General features: G+C 42.9%; 1 protein-coding gene across 1 annotated transcript; it reads left to right on the top strand.

Annotated features, from left to right (window-relative positions):
• The first annotated feature begins 20,445 nt into the window (after positions 1–20,445).
• On the top strand, positions 20,446–21,788 carry COX8C (cytochrome c oxidase subunit 8C). Its single transcript, XM_059879230.1, has 3 exons — positions 20,446–20,485; positions 20,599–21,179; positions 21,462–21,788. The coding sequence occupies exons 1-3, from the start codon at positions 20,446–20,448 to the stop codon at positions 21,552–21,554; spliced, it is 714 nt and encodes a 237-aa protein (XP_059735213.1). The 3' UTR covers positions 21,555–21,788.
• Positions 21,789–21,823: the final 35 nt, after the last annotated feature.

The raw sequence follows: 21,823 nt of genomic DNA on the forward strand, positions 1-21,823 counted from the left end.
AGTGTAAGCATCCACCACAGCCCCTCCCTTGGCTCATCTTTCTAGAAATAGAATATAGAAGCTGAGTTTTATAATCATGAAGAAAAGGAAAATTCTGTTTCCTCCTATGCTTTGCCATAATGATACTGTTCCCCATTTCCAAGCATTGTTCTGAATCTGCCGGAGTCTGAAAAATGAAGAGGAATGAAACATATGTGTCAAAGTGCCCCTGACAGTGATCTTGAACGATGTGAAAGATATCTTGCCTATACCAGGAGGAAAGAAATATTCTCATCCCCAGAGACAGTAATCAAGAATGAGGGAAATTTATACAAACATATCTTGTTAGCCCTTATCTTCCTATTCACTTCTCCACTGTTAACTGCTCTGGTCCAAGCCCTTTTGTCTTGTCAGTTTCAACAATTTATTACTCTTTGTACAACACAAAGCTTAGTGTATAAACATTCAGCTGTAACTGCTTCTTTGGGTCTTAGCTTTCCTGTAGATCAGTCACCTCGAGCCAGACATCCTGGAATGTGAAGTCAAGTGGGCCTTAGGAAGCATCACTATGAACAAAGCTAGTGGAGGTGATGGAATTCCAGTTGAGCTATTTCAAATCCTGAAAGATGATGCTGTGAAAGTACTGCACTCAATATGCCAGCAAATTTGGAAAACTCAGCAGTGGCCACAGGACTGGAAAAGGTCAGTTTTCATTCCAATCCCAAAGAAAGGCAATGCCAAAGAATGCTCAAACTACCACACAATCGCACTCATCTCACACGCTAGCAAAGTAATGCTCAAAATTCTCCAAGTCAGGCTTCAACAGTATGTGAACCATAAACTTTCAGATGTTCAAGCTGGTTTTAGAAAAGGCAGAGGAACTAGAGATCAAATTGCCAACATCTGCTGGATCATAGAAAAAGCAAGAGAGTTCCAGAAAAACATCTATTTCTGCTTTATTGACTATGCCAAAGTCTTTGACTGTGTGGATCCCAATAAACTGTGGAAAAATCTTCAAGAGATGGGAATACCAGACCACTTTATCTGCCTCTTGAGAAACCTGTATGCAGGTCAGGAAGCAACAGTTAGAACTGGACATGGAACAACAGACTAGTTCCAAATAGGAAAAGGAGTATGTCAAGGCTGTATTTGGTCACCCTGCTTATTTAACTTATTATACACAGAGTACATCATGAGAAACGCTGGGCTGGATGAAGCACAAGCTGGAATCAAGACTGCCGGGAGAAATATCAATAACCTCAGATATGCAGATGACACCACCCTTATGGCAGAAAGTGAAGAAGAACTAAAGAGCCTCTTGACAAAAGTGAAAGAGGAGAGTGAAAAAATTGGCTTAAAACTCAGTATTCAGAAAACCAAGTTCATGGCATCTAGTCCCATCACTTCATGGCAAATAGATGGGGAAACAGTGGAAACAGTGTCAGACTTTATTTTTTGGGGCTCCAAAATCACTGCAGATGGTGACTGCAGCCAAGAAATTAAAAGACGCTTACTCCTTGGAAGAAAAGTTATGACCAACCTAGATAGCATATTGAAAAGCAGAGACATTACTTTGCCAACAAAATTCCATCTAGTCAAGGCTATGGTTTTTCCAATGGTCGTGTATGGATGTGAGAGTTGGACTATAAAGAAAGCTGAGTGCAGAAGAATTGATGCTTTTGAACTGTGGTGTTGGAGAAGACTCTTGAGAGTCCCTTGGACTGCAAGGAGATCCAACCAGTCCATCCTCAAGGAAATCAGTCCTGAATATTCATTGGAAGGACTGATGTTGAAGCTGAAACTCCAGTTCTTAGGCCACCTGATGCGAAGAGCTGACTCATTGGAAAGACCCTGATGCTGGGAAAGATTGAAGGCTGGAGGAGAAGGGGACGACAGGATGAAGTGGTTGGATGGCATCAGCGACTCAATGGGCATGAGTTTGAGTAAACTCCAGGAGTTGGTAATGGACAGGGAAGCCTGGGGTGCTGCAGTCCATGGGGTGGCAAAGAGTTGGACAAAACTGAGCGACTGAACTGAACTGAACTGAGAAGTTCCCATGCACGTGTAAAAATCTGTTTGCCTCTCCTTGTTAATCTGTGTGTGTCAACTTACTTCTCAGTCCCTGTCAGAGACCTTAAGAGGGTAGAAGTAAAGTTTTGCCTCCCTTACACATAGATTCAGCTACATTTAAAACATGAGCTTCAGTTCATCAGAATACACAGTAAGGAGAGTGAAAAGACAAGTCACACATTGGTAAAAAATATTTGTGAAGTAATTTTCAAAAAACCTGAACAAATGAAGAAATCAAAATAAAATAAATCAAAAGGTGCTCAACCGGGTTAATATAATGGAAGTACAAATTATAGAGCTGCAATAAGATAATACTGGCTCATAACATTGGTTAAAAATTTTTTTTAAAAGGGACAAGTCCAAGTGTTGATGAAGATGTGAGTTATTAGGAACTCACTATACTACTGGTGGTGCTTCCCTGGTGACTCAGTGGTATAGTACCTGTCTGCCAGTGCAGGAGACACAGGTTTCATCCCTGGTCAGGAAGATTCCCCTGAAGAAGGAAATTCGGCAACCCACTCCAGTATTCTTGCCTGGGAAATCCTATGGACAGAAGGAGCCTGGTGGGCTACAGTCCATGGGTCGCAAGAGTATCAGTGGCTACAGTCCATGGAGGCACAAGTTGACTTAGCAACTAAAGAACAACAACAAATACTATTGGTGAGAGTAGAAATAGGAAGAACCATTTGGGAAAGCAGTTTGACATTACCTAGGAAAGAAGAAAATTGGCTTGTTCTGCATCCAGCAAAAATCCACTATTGGTTATATAGAGAAACTTATACCCATGTGTGCCAGGAGACAGGAACAAAAAGGTTCATAGCAGCAGTTTATATTAGTCAACTGATAACAACCCAAATTGGAGAAGGCAGTGGCACCCCACGCCAGTACTTTTGCCTGGAAAATCCCATGGATGGAGGAGCCTGGTAGGCTGCAGTCCATGGGGTCGCTAAGAGTTGGACACGACTGAGCGACTTCACTTTCACTTTTCACTTTCATGCATTGGAGAAGGAAATGGCAACCCACTCCAGTGTTCTTGCCTGGAGATTCCCAGGGACGGGGGAGCCTGGTGGCTGCCGTCTATGGGGTCGCACAGAGTCGGACACGACTGAAGTGACTTAGCATAGCATAGCATAACAACCCAAATATCAACAATATAATGGATAAAAACTGGTATATTCATGCTTTAACTGAATTTGAGCTATGAAAAACATTGATCTTAAAAACACAAAAGTAACATACAAGATAATTCCATGTATTGTATTTTTTCCTTTCTAAGACACAGATTTTTTTTTTTTAATTTTTAAAGAATGCTGAAATTTGTTGTGTTACAGTTGGTGACCTCTTAACACTGGGTCATGATTTAGTTAATAGATTTTTTTTCTTTCTTAGTGAGACATCAAATAATGACATCTTAAATTCTATAGAATACAAAAACAGGCAAAGCTAAACCATTTGCTTTACAGATATATAAACCCTAAACTATATAGAAAAGTAAGTATAAAATATCATTTAAAGTGTTTAAGATACTAAGGATGGTGATATCTCTTAAGTATTTAAGATGCTATGGAATGTTCTGGAGGTCTAATTGGCAAGGGTACCAGTCAATCCTTGATCTTTTGGAAGTATCTGTTTCCTCCACAAATCCTGGAGATGGAATTCAACCCAGTTTACTCAGCATCCTTCTTCAAAACACATTCTTACACACTGTCATGGTTCCTCAACCATTTTGGTCCTTCCTTTTTTTCTCATAATTTCTCACTTTCCCAATCAAGGAGTTTGGGTGGGAATGATCCAAAATTTTACACCTGGTTGCCTGATTTGATTAAGGTTTTCGGCAGATGCCCAGATGTCACTCCTTTGGCTTAAGAGATGCATTCAGGGGAAAATATGTAACCCCTCAAGAGCCAGGATGTGACTAAGACTTCTGGAAAAGAAAAAGTCTCCTGCAGAAGATGCTGGAAGAGTCTCCTCTTCTATTAAACATGATTGAACCTGGATGTAGCCCCAGAAGCTCTTGGCAACCATCCTGCTACCAGAGGGGAGCCTGACTTAGGGTACGGCTAACTTGTGCCCTAAGGAAAAACGAGTCCCTGGTGACACCATTAGAGATGCTTAAATAAGCTTTCCCTGAAATCAACTACTTCTGGCCTTTCCACTTATGTGACCCAATCAATTTCATTTATTATTATGTTTTCTGTAACACTGAATGAGGAACATTTATCCAGGTGGTTCAGTGATAAAGAATCCAACTGCCAATGCAGGAGATGTGGGTTCTATCTCTGGGTCGGGAAGATCCCCTGGAGAAGAAAATGGCAACCCACTCTAGTATTCTTGCCTGGGAAGTCCCATGAACAGAGGAGCCTGGTGGGCTACAGTCCAGGGGGTTGCAAAAGAGTAGGATGTGACTTAGCGACTAAACAACAATCTTAACCTGTATGTGTATACACACATACAGGTTAATACATATATACACACTACCTCATTTAACCTCTACATCAGCATTCTAAGAGAAGTATTATACTTAATTTGAATAAAGCTCCACAGCTAGTAAAGGATAGTATTGAGGTCTGATCTTTGATCTATTGGCTCCAACTGCCAATCTCTCTTCACTCCAGTATAAAAGAAATCCACTGAAGAATATCTGGATACAGATACATCTGCAAATATCTTGCAGTTTAGGAGAGGAAAAGGAATTTCAGATTTAAAAATGAAAAAGTGATATAAGAAAACTAAAACTGTTTTCATCGCCTACAGTTTTTTGAAGAAACACTCTATTAAAAAAAAGTACAAATTTGAAAGAGTAAACTTGGAACATCAAGATTATCTTGTGAACTGCAGAAGGGCAATTCTTTCTCAGGATACTTTGAAATAATGGATGGCTGCTTTTGCTGGATCTCATATTAGCAATGTGTGTTCGATTCAGGAGTGTGATACTGATGGTACCAGTTGCATAACTCTGAATGTTTTCCCAACCTTTGCAACTCTCTGCTGTTGCTGCCTTCTTGAATTTCTTTCTCTGAGGTCATGCAACTGTAAAGATAGACATAAATAGACCTAGAGAGAGTCACTGCATTCCTCAAAGAACTTTGGTCCTTGAACAGAAATTAAAAGCGTTTTCTAGAGAGGAGAGAATTGAAGATGTTTGAGCCTGAGGTACCACAGTCTTAATACATTATACAATTTTCTAGAACTCTAACACCAGTTTATTTAGAGCACGAACACTTATAAAAATCACATTAAAAATAAGCAAGTGGGTGAGTGTGCCTTTCTTTTTCATTGTATATACAGAGCTCAAAAAACCTGATCTCTAGGCTATAGCTCTAATTATGCCCTTTATATAACTGTAGCAGGAAGGTTCTGCATTATAGTTCACGAGAATATATTGAATCTGGGGCCCACTAAGCCCTTTATTGAAAATTGGAGAGGTTTGAGTTAACAGTGCTAGTCTTCTGTAACTTGGAAGTATTAAAGGAGCTACTGCTATTTGTACCTGCAATTTGAGAAGCTGAAAGTGGCACCTCCAGGGGTACATGTGGGCGGCAGGAGCTTAATTGTATTGTGGCTGAATTTGGAGTCAGATTTACTGACACTGTCAAAAGTAATTTATGGGTTTTTTCACAGAGAAAGACCTAAAATGCTTGATTCTCACATCAGTGGCACACCAGTCTAAACTTCTCGTGATTTGAATTAGTTCAGCCAAGCTTGTCTCTCACAGAGCTCTTAGTTTACTTCAGCATTTTTGATATCTTTTTTAAATTTAAGGGCAGGGAAAACTTGAGGGAAAAAAAGACTTGACTAACAGAGTCTTTGTTAAGACCCTTTGGGTTGCAAGTGATAGAAATCCAGTTTTGACTCATTGAAGTCAAAAGCAGGATCTATCATTAAGAAAATAAAAAGTGGCCCAGAACTCAAGGACAGAAAGTACCAGGGCTTAAGAACAGTGAGAAACAGGGATCTGAACATGGTCAGGATGTTCCTTCCATCGCTTATCTCTGCTTCGTTCAATAGCTTGGCTTCATTATTGACTCACCACGGAAGGGCTTTCTCTGTGGGTAGAAAAAAACATGGCTCCCAAGTTAGACCACTCATCGTATAAAAGAAACAGTTTTCTCTGTGGGTAGAAAAAAACATGGCTCCCAAGTTAGACCACTCATCGTATAAAAGAAACAGTTTCAGACTGCTGATCCCAAGTGTAACATCCCTGGAGTGGGATGATTTGGCCCGTTCAGTTCAGTTCAGTTCACTTACTCAGTCGTGTCTCTTTGCGACCCCATGGACTGTAGCATGTCAGGTTTCCCTGTCCATCACCAACTCCTGGAGCTTGCTCAAACTCATGTCCATCGAGTCAGTGATGCCACCCAACCATCTCATCCTCTGTCATCCCCTTCTCCTCCTGCCTTCAATCTTTCCCAGCATCAGGGTCTTTTCTAAAGTGCCAGTTCTTCAATCAGGTGGCCAAAGTATGGGAATTTCCACTTCCGCATCAGTCCTGTCAATGAATATTGACAGGACTGATTTCCTTTAGGATTGACTGATTGGATCTCCTTGCTGTCCAAGGGACTCTCAAGAGTCTTCTCCAACACCACAGTTCAAAAGCATCAATTCTTCGGCATTCAGCTTTCTTTATGGTCCAACTCTCACATCCATACATGACTACTGGAAAAACCATAGCTTTGATTAGATGGACCTTTGTCAGCAAAGTAACGTCTCTGATTTTTAACACGCTGTCTAAGTTGGTCATAGCTTTTCTTCCAAGGAGTAAGCGTCTTTTAATTTCATGGCTGTAGTCACCATCTACAGTGATTTTGGAGCCCAAAAAAATAAAGTCTTACACTGTTTCCCCATCTATTTCCCATGAAGTGATGGGACCAGATGCCATGATCTTAGTTTTCTGAATGTTGAGTTTTAAGCCAACTTTTTCACTCTCCTCTTTCACTTTCATCAAGAGGTTCTTTGGTTCCTCTTTGCTTTCTGCCATAAGGGTGGTGTCATCTGCATATCTGAGGTTATTTAATATTTCTCCTGGCAATCTTGATTCTAGCTTGTATTCCTTCCAGCCAAGCATCTCACAAGATGTACTCTGCATATAATTTAAATAAGCAGGGTAACAATATACAGCCTTGACATACTCCTTTCCCAATTTGGAACCAATTGTTCCATGTCCAGTTCTAACTGTTGTTTCTTCACCTGCATACAGATTTCTCAGTAGGCAGGTCAGGTGGTCTGGTATTCCCATTTCTTTCAGAATTTTCCACAGTTTGTTGTGATCCATGTAATCAAAGGCTTCAGTCTAGTCAATGAAGCAGAAGTAAATGTTTTTCTGGAACTCTCTTGTTTTTTCTATGATCCAATGGATGTTGGCAATTTGATCTTTGGTTCCTCTGCCTTTTCTCAATCCAACTTGAACATCTGGAAGTTCTTGGTTCATGTACCATTGAAGACTAGCTTGGAGGATTTTGAGCATGACCTGGCTAGCATGTGAAATGAGTGAATTCTGCAGTAGTTTGAACATTGTTTGGCATTGCCCTTCTTTGGGATTGGAATGAAAACTAACCTTTTCCAGTGCTTTGGCCACTGCTGAGTTTTCCAGATTTGCTGGCATATTGAGTGAAGCACTTTCACAGCATCATCTTTTAGGATTTGAAATAGCTCAACTGGAATTCCATCTCCTCCAGTAGCTTTGTTCGTAGTGATGCTTCCTAAGGTCCACTTGATTTTGCACTCCAGGATGTCTGGCTCTTGGTGAGTGATCACATCATCATGGTTATCCAGGTCATTAAGATGTTTTTTGGGTAGTTCTGCTGTGTACTCTTGCCACCTCTTAATATCTTCTGCTTCTATTAGGTCCATACCATTTCTGTCCTTTATTGTGCCTATGTTTGCATGAAATGTTCCCTTGGTATCTTTAATATTCTTGAAGAGATCTCTAGTCTTTCCCATTCTATTTTTTCCCTCTATTTCTTTGCATTGTTCACTTAGGAAGGCTTACTTATTTCTTCTTGCTATTCTCTGCATTCAGGTGGGTATATCTTTCTTTTCCTTCTTTGTCTTTTGGTTCTCTTCTTTACTCAGCTATTTGTAAGGCCTTCTATGACAACTTTTTTGCCTTTTTGCATTTCTTTTTCTTGTGGATGGTTTTTATCACCACCTCGTGCAATATTACGAATCACCTTCCATAGTTCTTTAGGGACTCTGTCTATCAGATCTAATCCCTTGAATCTATTTGTCATTTCCATTGTATAATCATAAGGGATTTTATTTATGTCATACCTGAATGGTCTAGTGGTTTTCCCTACTTTCTTCAATTTAAATCTGAATTTTTCAATAAGGAATTCATGATCCTAGCCACAGTCAGCCCCTGGTCTTTTTTTTTTTTGCTGATTGTATAGAGCTTTTCCATCTTCTGCTGCAAAGAATATAATCAGTTTGATTTCAATATTGATCATCTGGTGATGTCCATGTGTAGTCGTCTCTTGTGTTGTTAGAAGAGGGTGTTTTGCTATGATGAGTGCATTCTCTTGGCAAAACTCTGTTAGCCTTTGCCCCGCTTCCCTTTGTACTCCAAGGCCAAATTGCCTGTTACTCCCACTATCTCTTGACTTGCTTCTTTTGCATTCCAATCCCTTATGATGAAAAGGATATCTTTTTTGAGAGGTGTTAGTCTAGAAGATCTTGTATGTCTTCATAGAACCGTTCAACTTCAGCTTCTTCAGCATTACTGGTTGGGGCATATACTTGGATTACTGTTATACTGAATGGTTTGCCTTGGAAATAAACAGAGATCATTCTGTCATTTTGAGATTGCACCCAAGTACTGCATTTTGGACTCTTTTTATGACTATGATGTCTACTCCATTTCTTCTATGGGATTCTTGCCCACAGTACTATATATAATGGTCATCTAAATTAAATTCTTCCATTTAAATTCCCATCCATTTTAGTTCACTGATTCCTAAAATGTCGATGTCCACTCTTGCCATCTCCTGTTTGACCACTTCCAATTTACCTTGATTCATGGACCTAACATTCCAGGTTCCTATGTAGTATTGTTCTTTCTAGCATTGGACTTTACTTTCACCACCAGACACAGCCACAACTGGGTGTTGTTTCTTCTTTGGCTTAGCCTTTTCATTCTTTCGGAGACATTTATCTGCTCTTCTCCAGTAGCATATTGGGTACCTACTGACCTGGGGAGTTCGACTTTCAGTGTCATATCTTTTTGCCTTTTTATACTGTTCATGGGGTTCTCAAGGTAAGAATGCTGAAGTGGCAAAGTGAAATTTGCTATTCCCTTCTCCAATGGACCACGTTTTGTCAGAACTCTCCAACATGACCCATCAGACTTAGGTGGCCCTACAGGATATGTCTCATAGTTTCATTGAGTTAGACAAGTCTGTGATCCATGAGAACAGTATGGTTAGTCTTCTGGGATAGTGGTTTTCAGTCTGTTTCCCCTCTGATGGGTGAGGATAAGAGGCTGTGGAAGCTTCTGGGGGGAGGGATTGGCTGTGGGTAAAACTGGGTCTTGCTCTGGTGGACAGGCCATGCTCAGTAAATCTTTAATCCAATTTTCTGCTGATGGGTGGGGCTGTGTTCCCTTCCTGTAGTTTGAAAGTGAAAGTGAAGTCGCTCAATCATATCAGATTCTTTGTGACCCCATGGGCTGTAGCCTACCAGGCTTCTCCATCCCAGGCAAGAGGACTGGAGTGGGTTGCCATTTCCTTCTCCAGGAGGTCTTCCCGACCCAGGGATTGAACCCGGGTCTCCCACATTGTAGGCAGCTGCTTTACTGTTTGTTTACTGTTTGCTTCCCTTGTTCCACCAGGGAAGTCCTGAGGCCAAACTATGGTGGGGGTAATGATCCTCTTCCAAAAGGACTTATGCCAGCATGCTGCAGCTCCCAGGACAATTGTAGTCAGTGCCTCTGGCTCCATGGCAGGTCACCGTCAACCTGTGCCTCTGCTGGAGACTGCAGGACACTCACAGGCAAGTCTGGCTCAGTCTTTTATGGGGTCACTGTTCCTTTCTCCTGGGTCCTGATGCTCACAAGCTTTTGTTTGTGCCCTTCAAGAGTCTCTGTTTCCCCAGTCCTGTGGAAGTTCTGTAATCAAATCTTACTGGCCTTCAAAGTCAAATTCCCTGGGGGTTTGCAGTCTCTTTGCTGGATCGCCAGGTTGGGAAATCTGTTGTTCACCCTAGAACTTTCACAACAGTGTGAGAATTTCTTTGGTATAATTGTTCTCCAGTTTGTGAGTCACCTGCTCAGCAGTTTTATTGTGGGGCTTCCCAGGTGGCACTAGTGGTAAAGAACCTGCCTGGCAATGCTCAGCTCAGTTCAGTCGCTCAGTCGTGTCTGACTCTTTGTGACCTCATGGACTGCAGTACGCCAGGCCTTCCTGTCCATCACCAACTCCCGGACTTTACTCAAACTTAGGTCCATTTAATCAAACTCCTGCCTGCCAATGCAGGAGACATTAAGTGACACATGTTCGACCTCTGCATCAGGAAGATCTCTTGGAGAAGGGAATGGCAACCCACTCCAGTATTCTTGCCTGGAGAATCCCATGGATAGAGGAGCCTGGCTGGCTGCAGTCCATGGAATCACAAAGAGTAGGACACGACTGAAGCGACTTAGCAGGCACGCACACGGTGGGGCTAATTACGACCTCCTCCAAGAGGACTTATGCCACATACTGCACCTCCCAGTTCTGCTGTTGCCAGAGCCTCTGTGCCCATGGCAGGCCACTGCTGACTCATTCTTCCACAGGAGACACTCAAACACTCAAAGGCATGTCTGGCTCAGTCTCTTGTGGGGGAGTCATTGCTCCTTTCCCTGGGTTTTGTTTGCACCTTCGAGTGTCTCTGATGGGTATGAGGTTTGATTTTAAACACGATTGTGCCCCTCCTACCATCCTGTTGCAGCTTCTCCTTTGCCCTTGGAGGTGGGGTATCTTTTTTTGGTGGGATCCAAATGGCAACCCACTCCAGTGTTCTTGCCTGGAGAATCCCAGGGACTGGGGAGCCTGGTGGGCTGCCGTCTATGGGGTCGTACAGAGTAGGACACGACTGAAGCGACTTAGCAGCAGCAGCAGCAGGAGATGAGTGCACGTCCTTCTACTCCGCCATCTTGAGAAAGGCCAGTACAGTCAAATAAATAAATATTAATTTTAAAAAAAGAGTTATTACAGGATTCATGTAGCCCGTGAATTTAGGAGTTCCCTAGACCCTTTCTGAGGCCCCACAATGTCACAGTTATTTTCATTAAAAAACAACAATTAAACAAAAATTCTTTTCCTAATAACACTAAGATATTTGACTTTTTTACTCATTCTCTGAAGAATGTATGGTGGAATTTTCCAGAGATTGTATAACATGGGACATCACAATAGGTTGAATATAAAAGCAGATGTGAATCTGGGTAGTTTATTTCTAATTTTTTTTTTCAGGTAGTCTAATCTTCTATTATGAGCTTCCCACGTGGTACAATGGTAAAGAATCTTCGTGTCAATGCAGGAATCAAACTCAGGTTTGATCCCTCGGTCAGGAAGATCCCCTGGAGTAAGAATGACAACCTGTTCCAGTATACTTGCCTAGAAAATTCTGTCAGGTAGTTAGAATAGGGAAAAGGAGTCCAAAATGGCGGTGGCTAAAAGACAAGGAAGGGAGAAGCCTGCGAAAGCAGAAAAGAGAAAGGTCAAAGGAAGGTCTGAGGACCGGAGTGAGGACTTCAGGTAGAATAGCACTCCTGACTAAGCCCAATTTGCATAGGGCAGGCCCAAGGGGAAGAAAAAAACGTATAAAAAGAGGAGCCAAAGGGCTCTCTCTCTCTCTTTCTCCCTCTCCTGTGCGCTGGGGCACTCTTCTCTTCGCGTCTTTGGATCGACGTGCCCTCACACCTCGAAGATGGATTTTTCTGCTAACTTATAAATAAAATAGAGCTGTAACACTGATTTGTCTAAGAGTTATAACATCGTCCTTTCAAGATCTGAGAGCTATAACATGGTCTGTCTAAGACCCAAGAGCTGTGACATGCCAAGGGGGCTTTAATGTCCGTCACTCCAAATCTTTGTGGTGAGAGACAAAGAACCGAGGAGCATACACTTGCCTGACAATTCCATGCACCAAGGAACCTGGCAGGCTACAGTCCATGGGGTTGCAAAGAGTTGGCAACGACTGAGTAACTGAACATACACACAGCACAATTTTCTATTAAACCTGACAGTAAAGAGAAACAAAAATGTAAAACAATACTACTCATTTCACTGCTTTATATATATATATATATTTATATTTCATTTAAATGTTATTATGTGAGTATATGATGGATTTGTTACTTCTATTTTTAAGTCAATTAATAAATAAATATTTAAAGTATTTAAGTGTTTCTAGTGTCAGACTTTATTTTTTGGGGCTCCAAAATCACTGCAGATGGTGATTGCAGCCATGAAATTAAAAGATGCTTACTCCCTGGAAGGTAAGTTATGACCAACCTAGATCAGTTCAGTTCAGTCGCTCAGTCGTGTCCGACTCTTTGCGACCTCATGAATTGCAGCACACGGGCTTCCCTGTCCATCACCAACTCCCGGAGTTCACTCAGACTCACATCCATCGAGTCAGTGATTCGATCCATCCATCTCATCCTCTGTTGTCCCCTTCTCCTCCTGCCCTCAATCCCTCCCAGCATTAGAGTCTTTTCCAATGAGTCAACTCTGCGCATGAGGTGGCCAAACTACTGGAGTTTCAGCTTTAGCATCATTCCTTCCAAAGAAATCCCAGGGCTGATCTCCTTTAGAATGGACTGGTTGGATCTCCTTGCAGTCCAAGGGACTCTCAAGAGTCTTCTCCAACACCACAGTTCAAAAGCACCAACTCTTCCTCGCTCAGCCTTCTTCACAGTCCAACTCTCACATCCATACATGACCACAGGAAAAACCATAGCCTTGACTAGCTGGACCTTTGTTGACAAAGTAATGTCTCTGCTTTTGAATATGCTATCTAGGTTGGTCATAAGTTTCCTTCCAAGGAATAAGCGTCTTTTAATTTCATGGCTGCAGTCACCATTTGCAGTGATTTTGGAGCCCGAAAAAACAAAGTCTTACACTGTTTCCATTGTTTCCCCATCTATTTCCCATGAAGTGATGGGACTAGATGCCATGATCTTCGTTTTCTGAATGTTGAGCTTTAAGCCAACTTTTTCACTCTCCTCTTTCACTTTTGTCAAGAGGCTCTTTAGTTCCTCTTCACTTTCTGCCATAAGGGTGGTGTCATCTGCATATCTGAGGTTATTGATATTTCTCCCAGCAATCTTGATTCCACCTTGTGTTTCTTCCAGTCCAGCGTTTCTCATGATGTACTCTGCAAAGAAGTTAAATAAGGAGGGTGACAATATACAGCCTTGACGTACTCCTTTTCCTGTTTGGAACCAGTCTGTTGTTCCATGTCCAGTTCTAACTGTTGCTTCCTGACCTGCATACGGATTTCTCAAGAGGCAGGTCAGGTGGTCTGGTATTCCCATCTCTTTCAGAATTTCCCACAGTTGATTGTGATCCACACAGTCAAAGGCTTTGGCATAGTCAATAAAGCAGAAATAGATGTTTTTCTGGAACTCTCTTGCTTTCCATGATCCAGCAGATGTTGGCAATTTGATCTCTGGTTCCTCTGCCTTTTGTAAAACCAGCTTGAACATCAGGAAGTTCACAGTTCACATATTGCTGAAGCCTGGCTTGGAGAATTTTGAGCATTGATTTACTAGCATGTGAGATGAGTGCAATTGTGCAGTAGTTTGAGCATTCTTTGGCATTGCCTTTCTTTGGGATTAGAATGAAAACTGCCCTTTTCCAGTCCTGTGGCCACTGCTGAGTTTTCCAAATTTGCTGGCATATTGAGTGCAGCACTTTCACAGCATCATCTTTCAGGATTTGAAATAGCTCAACTGGAATTCCATCACCTCCACTAGCTTTGTTCATAGTGATGCTTTCTAAGGCCCTCTTGACTTCACATTCCAGGATGTCTGACTCTAGGTCAGTGATCACACCATCATGATTATCTGGGACATGAAGATCTTTTTTGTACAGTTCTTCTGTGTATTCTTGCCACCTCTTCTTGATATCTTCTGCTTCTGTTATTGAAAAGCAGAGATATTACTTTGCCAACTAAGGCCCGACTAGTCAAGGCTATGGCTTTTCCTGTGGTCATGTATGGATGTGAGAGTTGGACTGTGAAGATAGCTGAGCGCCGAAGAATTGATGCTTTTGAACTGTGGTGTTGGAGAAGACTCTTGAGAGTCCCTTGGACTGCAAGGAGATCCAACCAGTCCATCCTAAAGGAGATTAGTCCTCGGTGTTCATTGGAGGGACTGATGCTGAAGCTGAAACTCCAGTAGTTTGGCCACCTCATGCGCAGAGTTGACTCATTGGAAAGGACCCTGAGGCTGGGAGGGATTGGGGGCAGGAGGAGAAGGGGACAACAGAGGATGAGATGGCTGGATGGCATCACTGACTCGACGGACGTGAATTTGAGTGAACTCCGGGAGTTGGTGATGAATAGGGAGGCCTGGTGTGCTGCAGTTCATGGGGTTGCAAAGAGTCGGACACGACTGAGTGACTGAACTGAACTGAACATAGTATAACCTACATAAACAAAAGCTCTTTGGAGCTTAATCTCTAAGGAGTTCCTGAGATTAAAAACTTTCTAAACCACTAATATAACTATGAGCAATTTGCTTAAATTTTCCTTGCCTCAGTTTCTTCATCTGTAAATGAGTATAATAACAATGCTTACCTTATAGGTGTATAGGAAGATTTAGAGAGTTAATACTTTGTGTAGTGTTTAGAGGAAGTTCCAGGCACATAAACAGGTGCTTTAGAAAGGTTAAATACTACTACTGCTACTAATTATAATATCAATAATAATAACTACTATCATCATCACTTTATGAGAGAGAGGCAGTTCCCAGAAAAGAAAGGTGTACAGACTATGCCATATGTCAACAACATTGGAACCAAAAAATAAGAAGTATCAGAGAAAATTGTATGAAAATGTCTGGGATTTTATGCTAAGGCAAGTACTACAGAAGAAGGCTTCCCTAGTGGTTCAGATGGGAAAGAATCTGCCTACAGTGCTGGAGACCTGGGACTGATTCTTGGGTCGGGAAGTAGGGCATAGCAACCCACTCCAGTAATCTTGCCTGGGAAATTCCATGGAGAGAAGAGCCTGGCTCTTCACAAAATTTGATGCGTTGTGTTTTAATTTTAATTCAGTTGAAAATCTTTTCTAATTTCCCTTGTGGTTTCTTCTTTGACTAATGGATCACTCAGAAGTGTATTGTTCAATTTCTAAATATTCTAGGAGTTTTTTCAGATACCCTTTTGGTTTTGATTTCCAATTTAATCCCATTGTTGTTAACTCACCATGTATGAGTTCAATCCTTTCAAACTATTGTGACTTATTTTATAATACTGTGCTGTGCTAAGTCTCTTCAGTCATATCCAACTCGGTGCCATGCTATGGACTGTGGCCTGCCAGGCTCCTCTGTCCATGGGATTCTCCAGGTATGAATACTGGAGTAGGTTGCTGTGCCCTCCTCCAGGGGATCTTCCTGACCCAGGAACTGAACCCGCGTCTCTAAGCCTGCACTGGCAGGCAGGCTGTTTACCACTGGGATACACAGACTACCGCGATTCTTCTAAAAATTCCCTTTCATTTTTCTTTCTACTTAATCACATAGTACAAATTTTTTTTTCAGCTCTTCAGAAAATTGCATTCAGTGGTGTCTTGAGCTTTCTGTCTTTTGCCCCTTCTGTTTCCTCCTGATTCTGCATTACAAGAATTTAAAGGGATAGTTCTGACACCTCCTCTTCCCCCATCTTGAAGGGTGAAGGAGAAGAAAAAAAACTGAGTAGGCAAAACTCAAATCCTCCTTGGCCCATAGACGGAGAGAAATATCTGGGAAGAATTATACATTAGCACCCCTCCTCCAGCTGTGCTCTCCCATAATCTCATGGCTACAAACAGGTGACCAATATTTACAGGTGCCATGGTTCATTCATTCCCTCTCTTCACAATCTAGTGTCTCCCTAGTTGTCCGTTTCTACTGTGTTGCAGAGGGTGTTCTCTCCAGAGAGTGTCTTTAGGTGGGAAGGAAAAGAGACAGGGAGACATGAGCATTCATTATTCGTGCATTCAACAAATATTTATTGGGTACTTACTGTGTGTGAGGTGCTTCTTGGGGTGCGTTGGGGTGAGCAAGTCAGACAAGCCTCCTCTTACAGTGCTCACCTCTTAGTGAATGAGATACACAATTACCATGTTCAGATGGTCCTTATGGGCCATACATAATGCAGAGAAGGGGAAAGAGAGCCATGGGAAATGGGTAAGTGGCTGGCTCAGTCACCAAGAAGAATGAAATTTTGTCATTTCAGCAACATGGATGGATATTATATTGTAATACAATTGTAATGCTCATTGTAATACATTAGCATGCTAAATGACACACCCACAAGCACCATGACAGTTCTGAGGTAGGTTATAGAAGACCAGAAAGTGAATGGTGGCTCACCCAGTTCCTGGTAATCCCCACCCTTCTTTGAAATAGTTGGGATAATCCTCCTACTCACTAGCTTATGAAGTTACCCAGTCCATAAAAAGTAACTACAAGGTCCGCTCTCACCTTCCGAGACAGATCTTATTCTGTCTATGGAATGTGTATCTCTGCTTTCACTTTACTATGACTTGTTCTTGAATGCTTTCCTGCCAGAAGCCAAGGATCTGCATTTGGTGGCCCATCCTAGGAACTAGCCCAAGACTTGGGACATGCCCATCCTTTCATGTCTCATGCTCCTGCAACTTCCTTACAAATATTATTAATAAATTTACTTCTTATAACTTTGCCTCTTGCAGAATTCCTTTTGTGCTGAGATGTAAAAAACCTCAGCTTCATTAAGTCCTGAGATGAGTTGTATGGTTTCTGTTGGAGGATTATGGGTTTGAGTCCCATCTGAGATGTGTGGTTATATATTGAGAAAGGATTCCTACAATAAATACAATGAACATCTGTTACCATACACAGTTACAAAATTTTTTATTGTGATAATTTTTCAGAACTAAATTTTTTTTAGAACTAAAAATTTTAATGAGATCTTTTTGCATTCTTTTTTTTTTTTTACTAAATGCAATAGACTGAATGTTTACATTCCCTCCACATTCATATGTTGAAGTCCTAATTTCCAAAGTGATGAGGTGTAGCCTCTTCTAGAAGATTAGGTTAAGAGCAGGGGTCAGGCCTTCCCTGGTGGCTCAGAGGTTAAAGCGTGTGCCTCTAATGCGGGAGACCTGGGTTCGATCCCTGGGTCAGGAAGATCCCCTGGAGAAGGAAATGGCAACCCACTCCAGTATTCTTGCCTGGAGAATCCCATGGATGGAGGAGCCTGGTGGGCTACAGTCCATGGGGTCTCAAAGAGTCGGACACTACTGAGCTACTTAACTTTCGCTTTCAGCACTAGTGAATGGGATTACTGTCTTACATAATAAAAGAGACCACAGACAGCTCTCTTGATCCTTCATCTCTTGTGAAGAGAAGACAGACTAGAAAAAATAGAGGGAAGGACATAAATAACACACAGAAGTAGACCTCCCAGAGGTTAAGAAAGATCCAAGTCTTCAAGTTGAAAAGTCTCACCCACTGCTGATTTGTATGAATGAAGCAAGAACCTTATCTAGCCATAACGTGGAGACACTTAACAAGCCCAAACACAAAAAGATTCCAAGAAAAAAAAAAAAAGAGGCTACGTCAGAGGAATAAGAATTATATTAGATCACACTTAGCAGTTACACTAGCTGCTAGAAAACAAGGGAATAATGCCTTTACAATTCCTTTAAAATGCTAGAAAACAAGGAAATAATTTTGAGTCTAGCATTGTATACCCAGCCAAATTAGCAATTAAGTGTAGAGCAAAATATTTCTTTGACTTTTATGGATTGAAGAAACTTATTACTCACAGACCCTTCCTGAAAGAATTGCTTAAGGAATTGAAATAAGAATGAAACAAAAAAAATAGGAAGCAAAATGAAATAGGAATCCAAAAAGAGGAAGAAATCAGGTAGTAGAAACGAGCATATCAAAAGAAACCCTAGAATGCTAGTTTCACAATAAGCCTAAAAATGAAATACTGTGAAGAAACTAAATCATCTTAGGGAGTAGGCAAGGGTTCTTATATTATTAAATTTGAAAATCACAATATACCATTTTTCCTTCAAGAATTTCCACAGTTACATCACCTTCTTTACTGGATCCAAACACTCAATTTGATCCTGCCATGATTATTTTTAGATACTCGTTCTTGATTTTAATTTGGGGAATTAAATTATCGACAATGCATAGAAAATGTAATTAACATTAGAGAACAGAGTATAAACGTTATAAATTCCACCAAGAGAAGTGATGGCACGTAGAAAGACACAGGTAGGGAGGAATGAAAGATAAAGGTAAGTTAAGTCTAGCTGTGTTCACTATGCTTTATCTTGTATGCATAGTCGCTCAGTTGTGTTCGACTCTTTGTGACCCCATGGACTGTAGACCACCAGGCTCCTCTGTCCATGGGGATTCTGCAGGCAAGAATACTGGAGTGGGTTGCCATGCCCTCCTCCAGGGGATCTTCCCAACCCAGGGATCGAACCCAGGTATCCTGCATTGGGATAATCACCATGGTGTGATCACTCACCTAGAGCCAGACATCCTGGAATGTGAAGTCAAGTGGGCCTTAGAAAGCATCACTATGAACAAAGCTACTGGAGGTGATGGAATTCCAGTTGATCCAAATCCTGAAAGATGATGCTGTGAAAGTGCTGCACTCAATATGCCAGCAAATTTGGAAAACTCAGCAGTGGCCACAGGACTGGAAAAGGGCAGTTTTCATTCCAATCCCAAAGAAAGGCAATGCCAAAGAATGCTCAAACTACTGCACAATTGCACTCATCTCACAAGCTAGTAAAGTCATGCTCAAAATTCTCCAAGCCAGGCTTTAGCGGTATGTGAATCGTGAACTTCCAAATGATCAAGTTGGTTTTAGAAAACGCAGAGGAACCAGAGATGAAATTGCCAACATCTGCTGGATCATAGAAAAAGCAAGAGAGTTCCAGAAAAACATCTATTTCTGCTTTATTGACTATGCCAAAGCCTTTGACTGTGTGGACCACAATAAACTGTGGAAAATTCTGAAAGAGATGGGAATACCAGACCACCTGATCTGCCTCTTGAGAAACCTATATGCAGGTCAGGAAGCAACACTTAGAACTGGACATGGAACAACAGACTGGTTTCAATTGGGAAAGGAGTATGTCAAGGCTGTATATTGTCACTCTGCTTATTTAACTTATATGCAGAGTACGTCATGAGAAACGCTGGACTGGAAGAAGCACAAGCTGGAATCAAGATTGCTGAGAGAAATATCAATAACCTCAGATATGTAGATGATACCACCCTTATGGAAGAAAGTGAAGAGGAACTAAAAAGCCTCTTGATGAAAGTGAAAGAAGAGAGTGAAAAAGTTGGCTTAAAGCTCAACATTCAGAAAACGAAGATCATGGCATCTGGTCCCATCACTTCATGGCAGATAGAAGGGGAAACAGTGGAAACAGTGTCAGACTTTATTTTTGGGGGGGGCTCCAAAATCACTGCAGATGGTGATTGCAGCCATGAAATTAAAAGACGCTTACACCTTGGAAGGAAAGTTATGACCAACCTAGATAGCATATTGAAAAGCAGAGATATTACTTTGCCAACATAGGTCCGGGTAGTCAAGGCTATGGCTTTTTCAGTGGTCATGTATGGATGTGAGAGTTGGACTGTGAAGAAAGCTGAGCACTAAAGAATTGATGCTTTTGAACTGTGGTGTTGAAGAAGACTCTTGAGAGTCCCTTGGACTGCAAGGAGATCCAACCAGTCCATCCTAAAGGAGATCAGTCCTGGGTGTTCATTGGAGGGACTGATGCTAAAGCTGAAACTCCAATACTTTGGCCACCTTATGCAGAGAGTTGACTCATTGGAAAAGACCCTGAGGCTGGGAGGGATTGGGGGCAGGAGGAGAAGGGGAGGACAGAGGATGAGATGGCTGGATGGCATCACCCACTCGACGGACATGAGTTTGAGTGAACTCCGGGAGTTGGTGATGGACAGGGAGGCCTGGCGTGCTGTGATTCATGGGGTTGCAAAGAGTCAGACACGACTGATCCACTGAACTGAATTGAACTGATCCCGCATTGGAGGCGAATTCTTTACCGTCTGATCCCCACCGAACAGAAATCGAGATACTGTGGGCCGTGGGGTTAGGAAGTTAGGCAGGGCGGGTAGGGGAGAGGGCGGTGTGGCATGCGTAGGAAGCAGGGCCTAGGAGCATAGGGATGGTGCTACGCGAGGAGCGTAGGTGGACTGAGGCAGCGGGTACGTGCGTAAGGTCTGGGCTCAGCAGGGCGCTGAGCGGAAGGGGCGTGTCAGGGGCGGGGCTTATCAGGGAGCGGGGAGTAGTACGCCCCCCCTACCTCCTGTGTCCCCAGAACATGCGCAGACGATTCTACTGCCGTGTTGTGAGGCTCGTGAGGTCCGACCGCGCGTCGCCTCGCTTCACCTCACGTCTCCTCACCGCGCTTCGCGTCTACGCCTGGCTTCGCCGCACCGGACGAATCATGCCGCGCATGCCCGTGCTCTGCTTGTTTCCCCGCCGCCGTGTGACCCTGCTGCTCCTGATGCCTGGCCTGCGCATGGCCCACTTGGAACCTCCGCGCCACCGCCCGGTGTCGACCGTCGTGAGTTGGGGCCCATTCTCCCGGGCGGCGAAGGCGGGACGCGGCGGGCGGAAGCGCGTGGCTTAGGCGGGAGCGCCCCGACGGGTGGAGGCGAGGAGGACGCGGCCGCTATTTGGGTGGGAGGCTTGGGTGGTCCGGAGGGCTCGGAGGCCGCTGGGGAGCTGAGGCGCCGTCGCGGTGAGGGCGCTGGGGTTGGGCTTGAGGCGCCAGGAAGCGGGGACCTCGAGGAGCGCGAGGGCCTCAGAGAACCGGACCTTCGTTGTCGGTACCGTTTTGGGCGCGAAGTTCGAGGGGCAGAGCCGTCGTTGCACCTCAGAACATCTCTCACTTTGGTAGCGCCCTAAATTGCCGAGACCTAGCATTTCCGTAAAATGTGGGAAATCGCGGGGCAGTGTCTAGCTTCCAGATTTCAAAGGTCAGAACGGAGGCACCATGAGGAGGAAAATGAGTTTTCCTCAGAAATTTCTACGGGGTCACTTAGGAAGGGAGTTCTGCTTTTTAGGTGTCACCGGGCCCCCAGATCGAGGACCACAGCCAAACTCCTCAGAACGTTTGAAACAGTTCTCCACTCGGGAAGCCGCCCTCCTAACAGCGCTGTTGATATCTTGTTCCAGGAGGTGGCTATTGCACTCGTGGTGTTTTTCACCGCCTTCTTAACGCCGCGTGGGTACGTGCTGAGCAACCTGGACCAGTTCAGAAGAGAGTAGTGCAAGAAGATGTGGAGCAGCTGTTAACGTCCAGCAACTTCCAGAAAACGCTGTGGACTCTTTAAATGAGTAAAAGTGCTTAGTTGAGTTGATGGTGCAGCCATTGTGGGTGTTCACTTTCCTGACCATATGCTTATGGTAAATATTTTGCACTTTTTTATATGGTGCATTAGAGAAAGAGTGTGCAGTCATTTAAAAATGTTAAATAAAACTGAGATACTTGTTTATGCTTGCTATTATGTGTGATCACAGGTTTTTTCTAAACATCG

Source organism: Bos taurus, chromosome 21, assembly GCF_002263795.3.
Source record: "Bos taurus isolate L1 Dominette 01449 registration number 42190680 breed Hereford chromosome 21, ARS-UCD2.0, whole genome shotgun sequence".
NCBI classification, from domain to species: Eukaryota; Metazoa; Chordata; class Mammalia; order Artiodactyla; family Bovidae; genus Bos; species Bos taurus.